General features: G+C 36.5%; 2 protein-coding genes across 4 annotated transcripts in view; one reads left to right on the plus strand and one right to left on the minus strand.

Annotated features, from left to right (window-relative positions):
* The window catches only part of LOC113231649 (acetylcholine receptor subunit alpha-like), a 99,770-nt gene extending 90,444 nt beyond the window's left edge, over window positions 1-9,326 (plus strand). For all 3 annotated transcript variants that reach the window (XM_026466075.1, XM_026466076.1, XM_026466077.1), the window contains 3 exons: window positions 3,123-3,320; window positions 3,533-3,755; window positions 7,410-9,326. In XM_026466075.1, the coding sequence (XP_026321860.1) occupies window positions 3,123-3,320; window positions 3,533-3,755; window positions 7,410-7,604 (616 nt within the window). In that variant the 3' untranslated portion in view covers window positions 7,605-9,326. The remainder of the gene's footprint in view (window positions 1-3,122; window positions 3,321-3,532; window positions 3,756-7,409) is intronic.
* Window positions 9,327-13,117: 3,791 nt separating this feature from the next.
* The window catches only part of LOC113231828 (uncharacterized protein PFB0765w-like), a 5,298-nt gene continuing 3,320 nt past the window's right edge, over window positions 13,118-15,095 (minus strand). The window contains exon 3 of the mRNA XM_026466360.1: window positions 13,118-14,524. Within this exon, the coding sequence (XP_026322145.1) occupies window positions 13,118-14,524 (1,407 nt within the window). The remainder of the gene's footprint in view (window positions 14,525-15,095) is intronic.

Here is a 15,095-nt window from a genome sequence, read left to right on the forward strand (position 1 = left end):
CCTATAGTGCATCCTATTTTGTCATTCAACTAAAAATTAAGTTACTCACAATATTTTTAAAAAAGGGAAAAGTAATCGGAAAAAGCCTAGTCAAAACTGCATTGGAAATAGAAAGTCTGTGGAATATTTTTGTACAAACTAGTGGAGTAATTTCACAAAAAACAATTGAATATCTATTCAATAAAAATTTAAATGGGACCAGTTCTAAGGTACCCTCTTTCCAACAAAAAAAGAATTATTAAAATCGGTGCCAGAGTTATCGCGAACCTCCTCCATTTTTGAAGTCGATTAAAAATAGCGAGAAATGTGTGCAAAACAGTATAGGAAACTAGAACAACTGAAAGTATGACACTAACTGACACTGACATATCGCCACCGCTCACCCCACCACACCGTACCCCGCCCTCGCATAGCTGAAAAGAGTTGTAACGCATCCTCGCACATCTCTGGTGGAAAGGCAGCCTGAGAGTCTGTCCTAAGAGGTTGTCCTCAACTGGCTTTGGTTGATCCGCATAACAGTGAAAGTGTTGAATCAATCAATTTGGAAAAAATATATAGTATAATTGAGGATATACACTGATTATTATACGATGTGAAAACACGAGTCCTAAAAATGTTCGCGATAGAAAAAAAACACAAACTTACTTCAAAATTTTATAAAAAAAGTGTTCAATGGGTACCTTATATATATCAATGATTTTTTTAATATCAATTGAACTGAATAGAACACGTAATTGTATACGATATATATTTTTCTAATGGCTTTAATTACGTTTGTAAAAAAATAAATTCTGACATAAAGCCAGTGTCCCTGCCGCTCGACCCATGCAAAATGAACCGTATTAGTACGAGAAATTTTTTTATTCGGTAGTATAGACACAAAAGCGGTACATTTACAATGCAATCAAAATTATAAAAGTCATTTCCATTGAATGCGATAACCTCATAGAGGTCTAGGCTTAAACTATCTACAACTATCTAACAAGCATAACGTCTGAAACTTAAATAGCATGAACAAGTTTTAAATTCTAAACCTTAGAATAATATAATAACGCATAGAATGATAGTTTCATATCAAACGAACTGTCACAAGTGAGGCAAAAATCAAATTCATGTAGGCTAGTTTTAGTAGTAGGTTCATTTTCGGTTTTAGTGAATATTTATATAAAAATACAAGTTCCTTGTGGAATGTGATGTTAGTATCTATTTTATGTTTGTCTGACGAATTTTTACACTCATTTACCGCACATTTCGTCATTTTTAGCTAAAATTCTGGAGCTGTTCGCATGTGCAAGTTGACCTTGAGCACTGAAGGCCCGCTCGCTCGTGTAGGCCCTTTGGGAGCACTTTAATTTGCTTCACTTAGCGTGTGCGGGCTAGGTTTCTATGCGTTATTATTCTAAATTCTAAGCCCAAAAATTAAAAAAAACAAAAAGGATTATAATGACATTTCTGTGATGAAAATACTACATAAAACTTATTGGAAATTAAACTGCTTATTAATTCACTTACAATAAATATTAAATAGAAACTTTACAGGTCCCATAGTCACTGCTGACTTAGATGGTAAAGTCATCAACAAGTTATGTCTAATATTAATACAAACCTAAGAGCTCGATAATGATACTTATTTTTAAGTAAAAGAACATTTAAAGCAACAATATATCTACAGATACTGAAACAAGGTCTTTTACCCAAATTTGAGCTTTATACAAATAGCTGAATTTCCAGCGAAGCTCCCATATAAATATATCTAAAGTTTTCTCATAATACCCACCGACACGCTCAACTTTTATACCCAAATATATATAACCAAATTTTACTTTCTCGTGTATCCTCCCGAAGAGAATGTGTCTAGATTATCGTGTATAACTCTTAAATTTATAATCTTCATTTTTGAACGATATCACGATTATCGATAACACGATATCTCATTGTGTACCCAAATGACCTATCAACACGTTCACTCTAAAGTGGACAAGCAAATGAAGTATTTCGTTAGAATTTACATAAAACCTAAACACATAAATAATAAATAATTTTTGGATGTTCAGTAGGTAACATTGAGTATACTGCACACAACAGTCTTCTTTCTGTGGGCTAGAGACGTACATAACGATTCGATTTTTATGAAGACCGATTCAATTGCATACGATCTAGCGATTTTTAAGCGAATTGATTCAAAATTAGGTCGAATCGAATCGTCTAGAACATATTCATAATTTAAACATAAATCTCATCTTATTAATGATTTCGTCAAGTACAGAAACGGAAAATACAGAGGAAGACTGTGCTTTGGACATTAATTTAGGATTAAATCATGAAATAAAGGAATTTTATTTGTTACAAATTTTGAAACGATTTTTATGAGATTATGATCCATGGATCGATTCAAAGGCATATAATCCATTACGATCCCAAAAACCCATCCAAAGAAAAAAAATCGCACATCCCTATTGTAGGCCCTGCGTAACGAACTTTGAAGACCATCTCTCTACAAAGCTGCTTCACTCCAAGGTCCATGTCGCATCAGTGGCTTTTGTTATTGTAGGAATAATTGCGCATTTAACCTACATCTCACCTAATAGAAAGTGACAATGAGGTCGACGACGGGTCATGTACACCTACTAACAAGTACTGCAACAAGGTTTATCTAACGCATAACTTTAAGGCTCAGTTTACATTGCTGCGGAACGGAAGCGCCAATTTGGCCTCGCTGCGCGTTAAGGCGCGCATTGTCACTAAAATGCTCGAGCATTTGCAGGCATGTCCTAGCTTTCTCGCGACTTGAGGTTGTAGTATTTCATCGACGTTTGACGTCCACTGCGTCTGCCTTCGCGCCACTTCCCGCGGATTTGCGCAAACATTCCCGAGCATGCGCGAGAAATCGCTGGAATATTCGCGACTTGTTTTTAGCACGTATCTAGTTTGTACGTTACACAATTTTTTATTATATAAATTGACATAACGTTAATTTTTCTACGTATGAATTTCATTACAAAACTTCCATTCCGTTCCGCCGCAATGTAAATTGAGCCTAAGGTTCTATTAAACGCCACCGTGAAAATGATCTTCTACCGTGAATATTATAGTATACTTATCTAAGATTATGTTTATGTCAGGTCGAGGTACACAGCCTGCGGTGTTGTGGTCCGTTGCGGGGGCGCAGCACGGCCGCTGTATCCCTATAGATTAGCAGCCGCTGAGGACGACTGCTGTGCGCCCGGCGCGTGGCCCCCGCCCGTCGCGCATCCCCCAAGGCCGCTCACGCGCACGCCAAGCAAGGAAGACTTAACGCACACCACTTACCTTAACTCTGGGTACTACCTTTGCAATACACCTACCTGCCAATGTAGAATACTAGGTACCAAAGAAACGCCGAAGTAGTAATAAAGCCAAATGGATTTGTAGAAAGTGGCATGATAATGAAAAGAGTTCTTCGTACAAGACTTCGTAAAAAGTATCACGCTCTTCGTCTTTGCACGCACCAAATAAGACATTAATGATGATTAGTTCACTTAAATTTCTCTAGGATGGGCGAGAGCAATCGCTTCGGCGGCAGCTGCATGGTGCACGGCTCTAACGAGGGTGCTGGCCTGGCTGCCGCGGGCTTAGCTGAGGACGAGGCATTAAGTCCCGTACCCGACCCCCCGCCTGGCTTCAGCCACTCCGCGTGCCCCCCAGAGGTGCACAAAACCTGCTTCTGTGTGCGGTTTATTGCTGAGCACACGAGGATGCTTGAAGACTCGACTAAGGTTTGTATCAGGTTTAATTAATAAAATCATACTCGCGCCTATGGTATGATATATAGTGGCGGGCTGGCTTTAATCGACTTTGCCTGTACGTTTGTGTCAGCTTGTGGCATCATTATGTAGCTCCCAAACGGATAAAGTGATGTCAAAGTTTGTATGCTCTTTTTTACTTACCTAGTCATGCAATAACCACTTAGTTACATTTTGTGTATTGGAGACTTTATTTCGCAATAACAGTGCACCTATGCCTTAAAGTTGATGAATATGGGTTATAAAAGAATTTACGGTATGTGGCAGCCGGAGTATTATACCAGCCATAAAATACTTAAAGAAAATATTTTACCTACACATATTTTATAACCATACAGTAACCATACATTGGGACGGTTATAAATGTCGTAGGATTATTACTAATGCAAACGTTTTAATATTAAACATATTAAAAATGCTAAACGAGTGAAAAACAACAATTTATGAACATGACATTTATGTAAAAAATAAATTATCTGGCAAATAACAATGGAGTATGAAATTTTAACATGTTTTTAAAGCTCACGTTTGCCAAAAGTGGCTTTAACGGCCTTTCTCTTTCAAGTGTAGATATTGTAGGTTAATGCTGCTAAATAACTAAATAGTTGAGTAACTGCATAAGTTTCTCGGTGCGCTGACGGCGAAAATAGTAATTTATGCAATCGTCGCATGCCGAGTGGCCTAAGTAATAGGTACCTACGAGATTTTAAGACCTAATTACGTAATGATTGCATGCAATACTTTTTCTACGAGTAATTTAAAATTTGAAAAAGAACCAATATACATAATGTATATTTTGCTGACAATCCATGACAATAAGGAACTCAAAGGAAAGCCAAAACAAAAAACCAAAGAGATAGAATTGAAGTAACCAAGTACCGCTCTATATTTTAATTAATCATTTTCTTTATAGAGGTTTATGGGCCGGTTGTAAGACCTTTAGGCCAATTTAACCAACCAGGAGGCAGTAGAGTGTTTGATTAGCGTCATATTTGATATTTTAATTAGCAAAAATACGACGTTCGTTTTTTGAAACTCATTTTCCAAACAAATTTTCAGTTTAGTAGCGAGTACCATAGACAACATAATTTTGGTTCAGGGCCTTACCATGAACTCTTATTACAGTTCAGTATAAGTTCGTAACGACAAAAAAGCGGGATGGTGATATACACTTCATGTAGCGCTGTCTCACAACGATTCATTTTAGGGCTGTAAACTGAATCGTAATAAGAGTTCATGGTAACACCCCTGGACTAAAAACAGCGCCTTTGTAATGTGGTTTATGGATTTAATATAATTGACAGATACATTGACAGTACAGGAGTAGAAAAACGCCATTTTACAAAACCCAATTCAAAGTTTTCTAATAATTATGTATTTGTATAAGAATAAGAAATTCGTAAGATCTGCTGACTCGATCAGTAGCTCAGTTAGTCGAGGGCGGTAGCCCCGGCATGGCAACAGACACTGGTTCGAATCCAGTCAGAAAGAAAGAATTTTTGTTTATGTTCGATCTTTATATCGGTAATCATAACATATCTAAGGGTCGTATTCTAGAACTCTACTCAATGCTCAAGTCAGGATTTGAGTATGGTTTAAAGCACTCGAAATCATACTCAAGTCCCTGGCATTAGGGTCGTATTTCCAGTGCTTGTGTTTCCATTGCAATCCTGACTTGAGCATTGAGTAGAGTTCTAGAATACGACCCTAAGTTTCTAAGCCATGGATTTCTTGGTAAAAAAATGTTACAACCTTTAATCCACTCTGAACTTCCATTTTAATACAAGTACGAATTTCAAACATTGTAAAAATCCATTTTCATTTTTCTGCTTATATAGGTAAAACTTGCTTAGCAAAATAACTCAAGGAAGTAAAATAATCGTTTGCCGCTTTGTAACTGTCGCTAAAGTTCTGTAACGTGTAGTCCGAAGGACTTTATGGAACTTAATGCGAGAGTAACTAATTTTAACTAAACTGATGTAGTTGAAGGAGCGTAGCAAGTGAAGGTTCACGGTCTCTGTCTAATCCAGTGGGAGACAGACGTGATGGTATCTATGTATGTACAGTTGCAGTGCCACACAGGGCTTTAAATCGCAAAGATATGAGAGACCCTAGCGCCTGTCACCCTTAGACATAACAAGTCACATGTGCCTGTAATTTCACCAGCACCCTTGACCCTTTAAAATCGGAAAGCGGTCATGTTCACATTACTGCTTGAGGCAGCAAATAGGTAAGATGGCAGTACTAAATATTTGTTTATGTAAAAATGAAATAAATATTAATAATAAAATAATGTGCCAGACTACGATACCAATTACCTGATCTCTAGCTGGGACTCCAGCAACAGAACACGAATGCTCCGAAGCACTGCCCAGATCAAAATCAATTTAGAAAAGTTCATTTCCCAAATTGGTCCTGCCGGGAAGGAGGACCCGGGGGTCCTCCTCCCTCAGAGGTTTACAAGAGGACGGATTGTAGATTCACCGGATGTCTCAAGCATTTTATAAGCCGTTTCCATCTTCTCTGTATTATATTAATGCACCACCAAAGCCCGTGAGGTAGATAATTAATTTAAATTTTATTACAATAGCCTTAAAAGTCCTAACTTTATAAATGTGTCGCTTTAATCTAAAGCAAAACACAATTACTTACTTCTACTTAAGCTTAATGAAAACGAGGCTTAATCGTTGTAATGGATTATTAATTACATGTAATGTACTCGAAGTAGTTGTTCCTAAAACTATAGGATTTGTTTGTAGCGTGTTCTTTTCATTAATAAAATTTTGATGACAGTTTCTAGAATAATGGGACGAAGTTCGTGCGCCTGGTGGTCAGCGACACGCATGTTCACAACAGTTGCAGTACCATTTAGTGCTTTAATCACAAAGATCTTAAAGCCATCACTGCCAGTGCGCCTGTCACCATGAGACACAAGTTGACAAGTCCCATATGCCTGTCATTTCACCAGCACCCTTGGCCTTCAATACCGTAACACAGTTTATCTATCTATCCAACGATGTCCGGTCAAGGCGACCACTTCGATTCCTAGTTAAGTCGGCGCTGATGCTCCTGAAGATGACCAATGTAGCCAATCTTCGCTGCGAACATTGAGCGCACGTGAGTACACCGCCAACGGATTATAGTTAATAACGGAGCCTGAGTGGGTCTTTACTTCGTCACGTTTCGCGTCGAGTTCAGCTTTACGCCGCTCTTCGAACTCGTGGACTTGCCTCTTCACAATCCCTCGTCATTCAGGGCGCAGTGCTGCCAAATCTTCCCATTGAGACGGCTTATGTTGTATTTTCTCATATGTCTCTTCTAAATATCTTTATACCTGAGGAGTTGACCGCCAGACTTCCGCCTACCGTCCTCAATTTCAAAGTAGAAGATGCGCTTCCCCAGTCCACCGTCCGCCATATGTGATACGTGACCGCACCACTAAATGGTGCGTAACACAGTAATGCTTACATTGCTGCTTGGTGGCAGAAATAGATAATCCATTCCAATCTAGTTCATTTGAACTAATCTTCAAACGAAGCAAATCGAACATTAGAGTGTACCATGAGCTGATAATGCAAGCATTGCCTCGTTTTGTGGTCTAATTTCATCATAACTTTGTAATTACAGGTAAAAGAAGATTGGAAATACGTAGCGATGGTGCTGGACCGGCTGTTCCTGTGGATCTTCACGCTGGCCGTCCTTGTGGGCACGGCAGGCATCATCCTGCAGGCGCCGACGCTGTACGACGACAGAGTGCCGATTGACAAGCACTTTAACCAGATCGCAGCATCGTCCCTCGTGCGGTGTCCGCCGCCGGCTTAAAGCGGCATCACAACAAGGGCTTTCTTTGTCACGTTCACTAGAGGCATAGTAAAAAGAAAACAGCAGCAAGTTACTAGTTTGTCCGACAATATCGTCTGTCGTGCTATAAAATTAAAAATATATGTAGTGACTCGCGCTATTGGTGCACATATTTACATATTTACAGCTTGCAGCTATTTTCTTTTCACTGTAACAAATCTGCAGATATGAAACTCGTGGTAGGATAGAAGTATTAATATCAAACCAAAGACCTAATATCGTATTCAACCTCTAGAGCCGTTGACAATGGTAGCTCCAATTTGAATCAAGATACAGGAGGCCTTCAGGCCGCAGGAGGCTCAAAGACGGCAAGAGACCGTCGAAGACCCAACGCACACCCGTCCCGCCCCGCACGTGTTCTATTCCACGACACGTTTAGTTTTATTAAGTACCTATTAACTATAATCTTAAACTCTTCATCTTCCAAATCGCACTTAGCTCTTAACTTCATACCTTAATACGTTGTTCTCAATAGTTACATTGGATAATTTTCTGACCCTTATTAGATCCAGAGCATCTTTGTGGCACCAGCAATGTCGCCTTCCTTTATTAACGGAAGGGACTAAAGAAGAAGGGGTTCCAAGAGATTAGGCATTGAAACTGGCTTCGCCAGAAAGCGTTTATGGATTTAAAAAACATATAATTGTTTAATCGTGCAATTGTCCAATGACGCTAGTGAGAAAGTTTTCCATTAAATTCTTCGTCGTGTAAAGTTAAGGGTGTAGTTCGAAATCTGACCGCGTAATTAATTTATTGAAATGCTTAGAGCGAAAGATACTTACGTACACTTAAAAGTATTTGTTTCATATTATGTGGACTATTTAGATATATCACAATTAGATCAATGAAAATGGGATATATCGAATATGCCATTGTAAACTATGTGACCAGATTTCGTACTATCACTCTACGTTAAACTTATGAAATGAAACGAATTGTAATTTTTTTAAAACACATCACAATTGTTCCTAACACTCGATATCTAATTGTGACAATAATTTAAAGCAATCATTTCATTGCAAAGCGTTTACAGAAATTTTGTGACAAGTATTTTTCTCAAATAGACTGCAAGTTCATCCATACATTACCGTAACTAATTATAGGTAACGTAGGCATACAAGACAAGCTTAACGTGTACATACATATTGTTGAGATCTTAGGGTCGGCTACTACACATGACTAATTAAACAATGTTTTCGGGTATAAAACCACACATATCTGTTTTTTCAAACAAACAAACGTTTCAAGGTCCATAGATCCCATGGCCATGACTGAGATAATAACCGTCATTGACCAGTTGTCTAATGTATTTATTGAAATTTTTTGTGAAATGACTTCATTAGTTTTGTCAGGATTATGAATACAAAGATCGAAACACATAGATTTCTTTTGTATAATATAATCATAACAATTCCGGGGTCATTTAGAGGGCAAAGGTAAACTGGATTTACCTGCTGCGCTCTATAGAGCGAAGCAGTACTTCTTACCAGGCCACCGACTTTTGTTATATAAAACACAAGCACGGCCCCATATGAAGTATTGCCTGCTACTCTGAGGAGCTCCCAAATACCAGCTTGACCCTTTGATTTCATCCAATGTAGGGCTGGGGCCTACCACAACCTCTTAAAACAATATTACTTTAACCTTACATTGATCCTGTCAAGCGACTCGTCTGCTCGTTTGCCGCCTTTCTTACATAAAAAAAATTGACTTTTCGTACCATAACGTGCTTAAAGTGAGCTTATTATAATGTTAAAACTATGATGTTTTATTGGCAGCTTTGTGACTTTGTGATTGCTCTTATGTCAAATTTAACAATCTTTAAATAGTTACACGGATGCAATGGAAACAATATTATTTTCAGTCTTATTGTCTTAATATTGATTTGTAATTATTAAAAGTTAAGTTGAACTTATTTTTTTACATTATATCTCTTCAATATTTTTTATATTGATAATATTTATTTTTTATCTAAATGCACATAGGAAATAATTTCTCATTAAATAAAAATACGCGATGTTTATTTCGTAAAATTATGACACCGCCATCTATATGCAGCTTGGCGAAATTCTCTGAATGTAAACATTATTAAGTACTCTAACATTATACTACGATAGGATTATTCGGAACGTCAAAAAAGAAAGAGATGGCGTTATACAGTTCATATAGCGTTATTTCTTTCCTATTTTAGTAAGAAATAGACAATATTGGGAAATCATTCGTTCTTTCAGTTACTTTAGCAATAATACATTACTTGGTTGATAGGTTTATCATGGTACGACTATGGGTACTATTATAATAAGCTTACTATAAGCTTACATTGAAATAAGATTGTTTTTTGAAAGGTTATATATAGTCCCCCTGTTCATATTGTCGACGATCCCCAACTCGCACGGTATGGAGCCCCTTAGCCTACGGAGAGATGTTGGCTCTCTGTGTGTGTTCTCGGTAGAACGGTTCTCTGTAATGGGAGTGCTTTGAGGAACTTTTTGAACTGGTGCCACCATCTCGGTTCCAACATCGCACCTCCCGCCAAAAGCGTAGAGTCCATCCCCATATCTTAGATGCCAGGTAATGTAAGACAACGCGGGTATCTCGTTCGTTCTTTCCTCGAACCTGCAAGATATGGAATGATCTTCCTCCTGAAGTATTTTCTTTGCGCTATGACATGAGGTTCTTCAAAAAGCGTGTTTACAGGGCCCTCAAAGGCTGGCAACGCATTGGCAGCTCATCTGATGTTGCAAATGTCCATGGGCGACGATGTCCACCTCCCATCAAGTGGCTCGTCTGCTCGTTTGCGTCCTTCTTTACATAAAAAAAAACAGTTATCTAATGTTAATGTGAAACTACTCTACTCGGAACTATAGTTATAAACCGCCTAATTTGTAACTATAGTTCAGATTTTGGCGGTTTGCATTAATACTCTACGTTAAACTTATGAAATGAAACGAATTGTTATTATTTAAAAACACATCACAATTGTTCTTAACACTCGATACTAACTGTAACTGGTTGATAATTAATGGTACCTACTATCTCAGTCGGCCGTGACCATGGGACAAGTACAGGGCCTGACAAATTTGTTTGAAGAAAATTTAGAAATAAAAATTGTGGACCTGAAAAAACCAGCTGATAGATTTCAATCGTCTGGCCTCAAAAAAAGGGGAGTGTTCTACTCTGAAAGCATCCAGAACACCCAGACGAACATTTCTTAGAAAAGATACCTTCCTACGTAGGCCCTACCACCGAGGCTAATATGTTGTATATAGGCGACCGAGCTCGACAAATAAAATTCACGGTTGTTATCATAGATCTAGGCGTTAGCTGTACAGAAGACGTTGGCTAGTATTACAGCGCTAACTAAGGCGGTTTCGTTTCGTACAAATATAATAGAAGAGATTCCAAATATTTAGGACAATGTTCGTTATTCATTATCCCACAGGTCTCTTTAGGTTGAAATCAAGTTTCCTGGTTTGTTGGAAATGGGAAAATGATTACATATCGTAATCGTTGTCATTTCATTGTGGTGCCTTCTTTATGCATCTCTGTTTAGGTGCAACTTGAAGAAGACAATACTATATACCTCCAGCTGTAATTATGCTGCGCCTAGCCCGAGGTTTCCTAGTGTAAATCGGTTTTCGAACAATTTAAAACCCAATCGAATAGTAACTACGACTCTAGAAATAGTATTAAGAAATCGACGAATCACCACCAAAGTAATATTGTCTGTGTTCAACGACTATACAAATATTTTGCTGATAATATTGTATGTAGATATGTAGCGTCATCGACCGACCCTCATTAAGACATGGCAACGGCAAAAAACTTATTTTTCTCGCGTTTGTCTGTATCCTGACTACACATGGTCCTTTATTTCTCTCCTACTTCGGCAAGGCATGTATTTAAATGATCTTTTTAAATTTGCAAAAGCAGATGGAACAATTAATATAATTATATGAAACATAATAAGCAATATTGTTTATTTAAAAAAGTAATTTCTTGGAGGATCGAATAATATTATTTTCTTCGGCAATGTCACACAGCATTGATGACATTGTGGCCAAGCGCGCGTTTATATTTAATTATAAAAAGGTAATTTAAAACAACCGTAGTGTGCCGAAGTCAATGGAAGTTTACCTGAAATCATAGTATACGTAACTACCTATACAAGCACCTCGCCTCGCTTTATAAGGAACAATGCGACAATTTTAATACCGATCTCATATTTTATTAATATTAGCGCTTAATTAGACATCGAAATTGAACTTTACTTAGTCTAAGAATAGGTTTCCTTCTATCTCTTAAGTATGACTACTATTCTGGATCATTCCTTCTAAGATACCACCTCTTCTGTGTAATAAAAATCTGTTATAATTTGTCGTAAAATAGAACATGTACATTTGAATAAAAGAACTATATCGATTTTATTATTTATAGGAAAACCATAGAGTTCGTCACTCGTAAATTAAATGATATGTAAGAAATATTTTATTATTTAATTATACTGAGATAAAGCAATCATATATTTATTTACATTTTATTATTGAAATGAAAAGTTTCTTTGTAATAAATGAAAGATTAAAAATATACAATGCCGAAAGCAACATCCTTATGATAACTAAGTACAATGTAATAAATGATTTACTTTAAGCGATGGTTGCTCAATTTTATGAATGCGTTTTCGACTAAAACATCTACGACAACATTTTTGTCATGTTATGTTTTTTAATAGAACAATTCTTTGTAAAGCGAGTCTTTGTTTGAATAATATATTATTGAGCAAACAATGTGGTCAATATAATAAATAAACGTTCATGTAAATATGTATTGCTACTTAGGCACGCCCGTAAAAGTTTAACCGTGCCAAATTTTGGACAGGAATTGATGATAATTAAAAAACAATTTATTAATGTCAGCTGTAATAAAATAAAATTTAAAAAAAGTTTGTACAAAATATAAAAGAAAATGAAAAATAAGATGGCTAATATAAATGCTTTTCGTGTTAAATGTGAAATGTAAGTGTATGAAATAGATACAGGCACCGGTCACTTTAACAGAAGTGACACCATAAGAAATTACTATAGGATGTATCGGTGCATAGTCTGCACCTTACGAGTAAATGGAAACAATATGAGCAAATTATTTAGAAAAATTTAACGTTAAGCACATTGACTGCTCGCAGTAGAGTAGCGCAGCTCAATTGTAGGGATGTAAGTTTGTAATTATCTATTTATATTGTTAATAAAACCGTTATAAGATAGATTTTTCGTATTTTATTTTACTGCCCTACTTTATTCAGTCACATAAATAAGACGCCAAACATAAAAGTACAAAATTTTATTAAACGTATTATAGTCTCACAATAGCTGCCGTAGTGGCGGAACTTTAAGTATATAATAGTAAGCACTCGTGCCATTTATTCATTCATACTCATTACACACAAATAAAATCAGTTTTGATCAAATTTTAACAAATTAAGGATTGGCAAAAACATTTCGCGCATTTTTCATATTCACTTTGTTAAAATATTCTTTTGAATGTCTGCTGCGCTCTATTATACTCTCAGCCTCTTTCGCGCTCATAGCATTGTCTTCTTCGCTACCAGAACCAAAAAACAGCGAAAGTAAAGATAGTCCATCCGTATCCGTTTCTTCATCATAATCGTCATAATCAGGTATCTCTGTGGTGGTAGTAGTAGTAGTAGAAGTAGTAGTATGTGCTGACGTGACAGCTGGTGGAGGTATTGAAGGTGCTCTAGACATGTAATTTTTACTAATAGGAGGATTAACACCAATACCATTAAGTCCCTGTGCGTGTGCTGGTACTGAAGGCTGCGGAACTTCCGATTTTAGTTGTTTAAATGTCTTATTAAGATTATCTTGAGAGCTATGTAAACTTTTCTTTTGATCTTTCGTTAAATGGCTAATATTCATAGCTTCCTTAGTCGAGTTGACTTTTTGTTGTTTATAAGCTGATTTCAACTTTTTCGGCATCTGAGTAGCAATTGATTGAAAACTGTTTACTACATTTACATTTGCTTTTACTTTTTTTGTATTTTCTAATTTCTTATTGACCTGGACATCGTTGGACACAAAAGCATGGCCTTGGCTTTTAGTTGAATCCACTGTTACCTTTCCTTCCGTTATTTGACTTACAGTGTTTTGGAAACTGTTTTGTTCATTGGTTGATTGGTTGAATATGTTTAAAGCTTCTTCCGTTAACTTTACTATCTGATATGTGTCCACTGGTTTAAATTCCTCCACTACCTGATTAGTAATTGACTGGAAACTATTGGCAATATCGACATCTTCTTTCCGTTGCTCTAAATCTTCAAATGTGTTACTAACTTTCTCTTGGGTATTATTAGAATCAAAAACCTGCTCTTGTTCTTTTGTTGTGTTTTCTGTTTTCGATTCTTCGATTATTTGACTTGCAGCGTTTTGGAAACTGTTGACAACATCAATATTTTGATATTCTTTTTCTGAATCTTTAAACATATCATCAATGCTTGCCTGGACGTTATTTGAAACATAGTATGTTTGTTGCTCATTAGCTGATTGGCTGAATATGTTTGTAGCTTCTTTTACTGTCTTTACAATCTGATCAGTATCCACAGGTTTCGCCTTTTCGATTACTTCATTAGCAATTGATTGGAAACTACTTTCAATATCTTCATTTTCTTCCTGTTTCCTTGAATCCTCAAATATATTATTAGCACTTTCCTGGATAATACTAGAAACAAAAGCCTGCTCTTGTTCTTTCGTCGTATTTTCTGTTGTCGATTCTTCCATTACTTGAGTTGCAGCGTTTTGAAAACTATTGACAACATCAATATTTTTAAATTCTTTTTCTGAATCTTGAAATATATCATCTACGCTTTCCTGGACGGTATTTGAAACATAATAGGTTTGTTGTTCATTGTTTGATTGGCTGAATACGTTTGTAGCTTCTTCAGTTGACTTTACGATCTGATCAGTGTCCACAGGTTCTGACACTTTAATTGCCTCATTAGCAATTGATTGGAAACTATTTACGAGGTCTGCAGTTCTTTTTTGTTTCTTTGAATCCTCAAATGAATTATTAATATAATCTTGAATACTATTGGAAATGAAAGCCAGCTCTTGTTCTTTTGTTGTATTCACTGTTTTTGATTCTTCCGTTATTCTACTTGCAGTATTTTGAAAATTGTTGGCATTATCGACACTGTCACATTCTTTCTCTGTGTCTTGAAATATTTTATCAACACGTGCTCGAATGTGATTAGAAACATATTTTTGTTCTCTGATGGTTGATGGACTCAATACGTTTATAGCTTCTTTAATTAACTTTAGTATCTGATCAACGTCTACTGATTTTGACTCATTCATTATCTGGTTAGTAATTGCTTGGGAAGTACTTGCAATATCTACATTTTCTTTGTGTTTCCTTGAATCCTCAAATATATTATTAGCA

The sequence above is a fragment of the Hyposmocoma kahamanoa genome, unplaced genomic scaffold (genome assembly GCF_003589595.1).
Source record: "Hyposmocoma kahamanoa isolate Upper Pololo Valley unplaced genomic scaffold, ASM358959v1 66, whole genome shotgun sequence".
NCBI lineage: Eukaryota > Metazoa > Arthropoda > Insecta > Lepidoptera > Cosmopterigidae > Hyposmocoma > Hyposmocoma kahamanoa.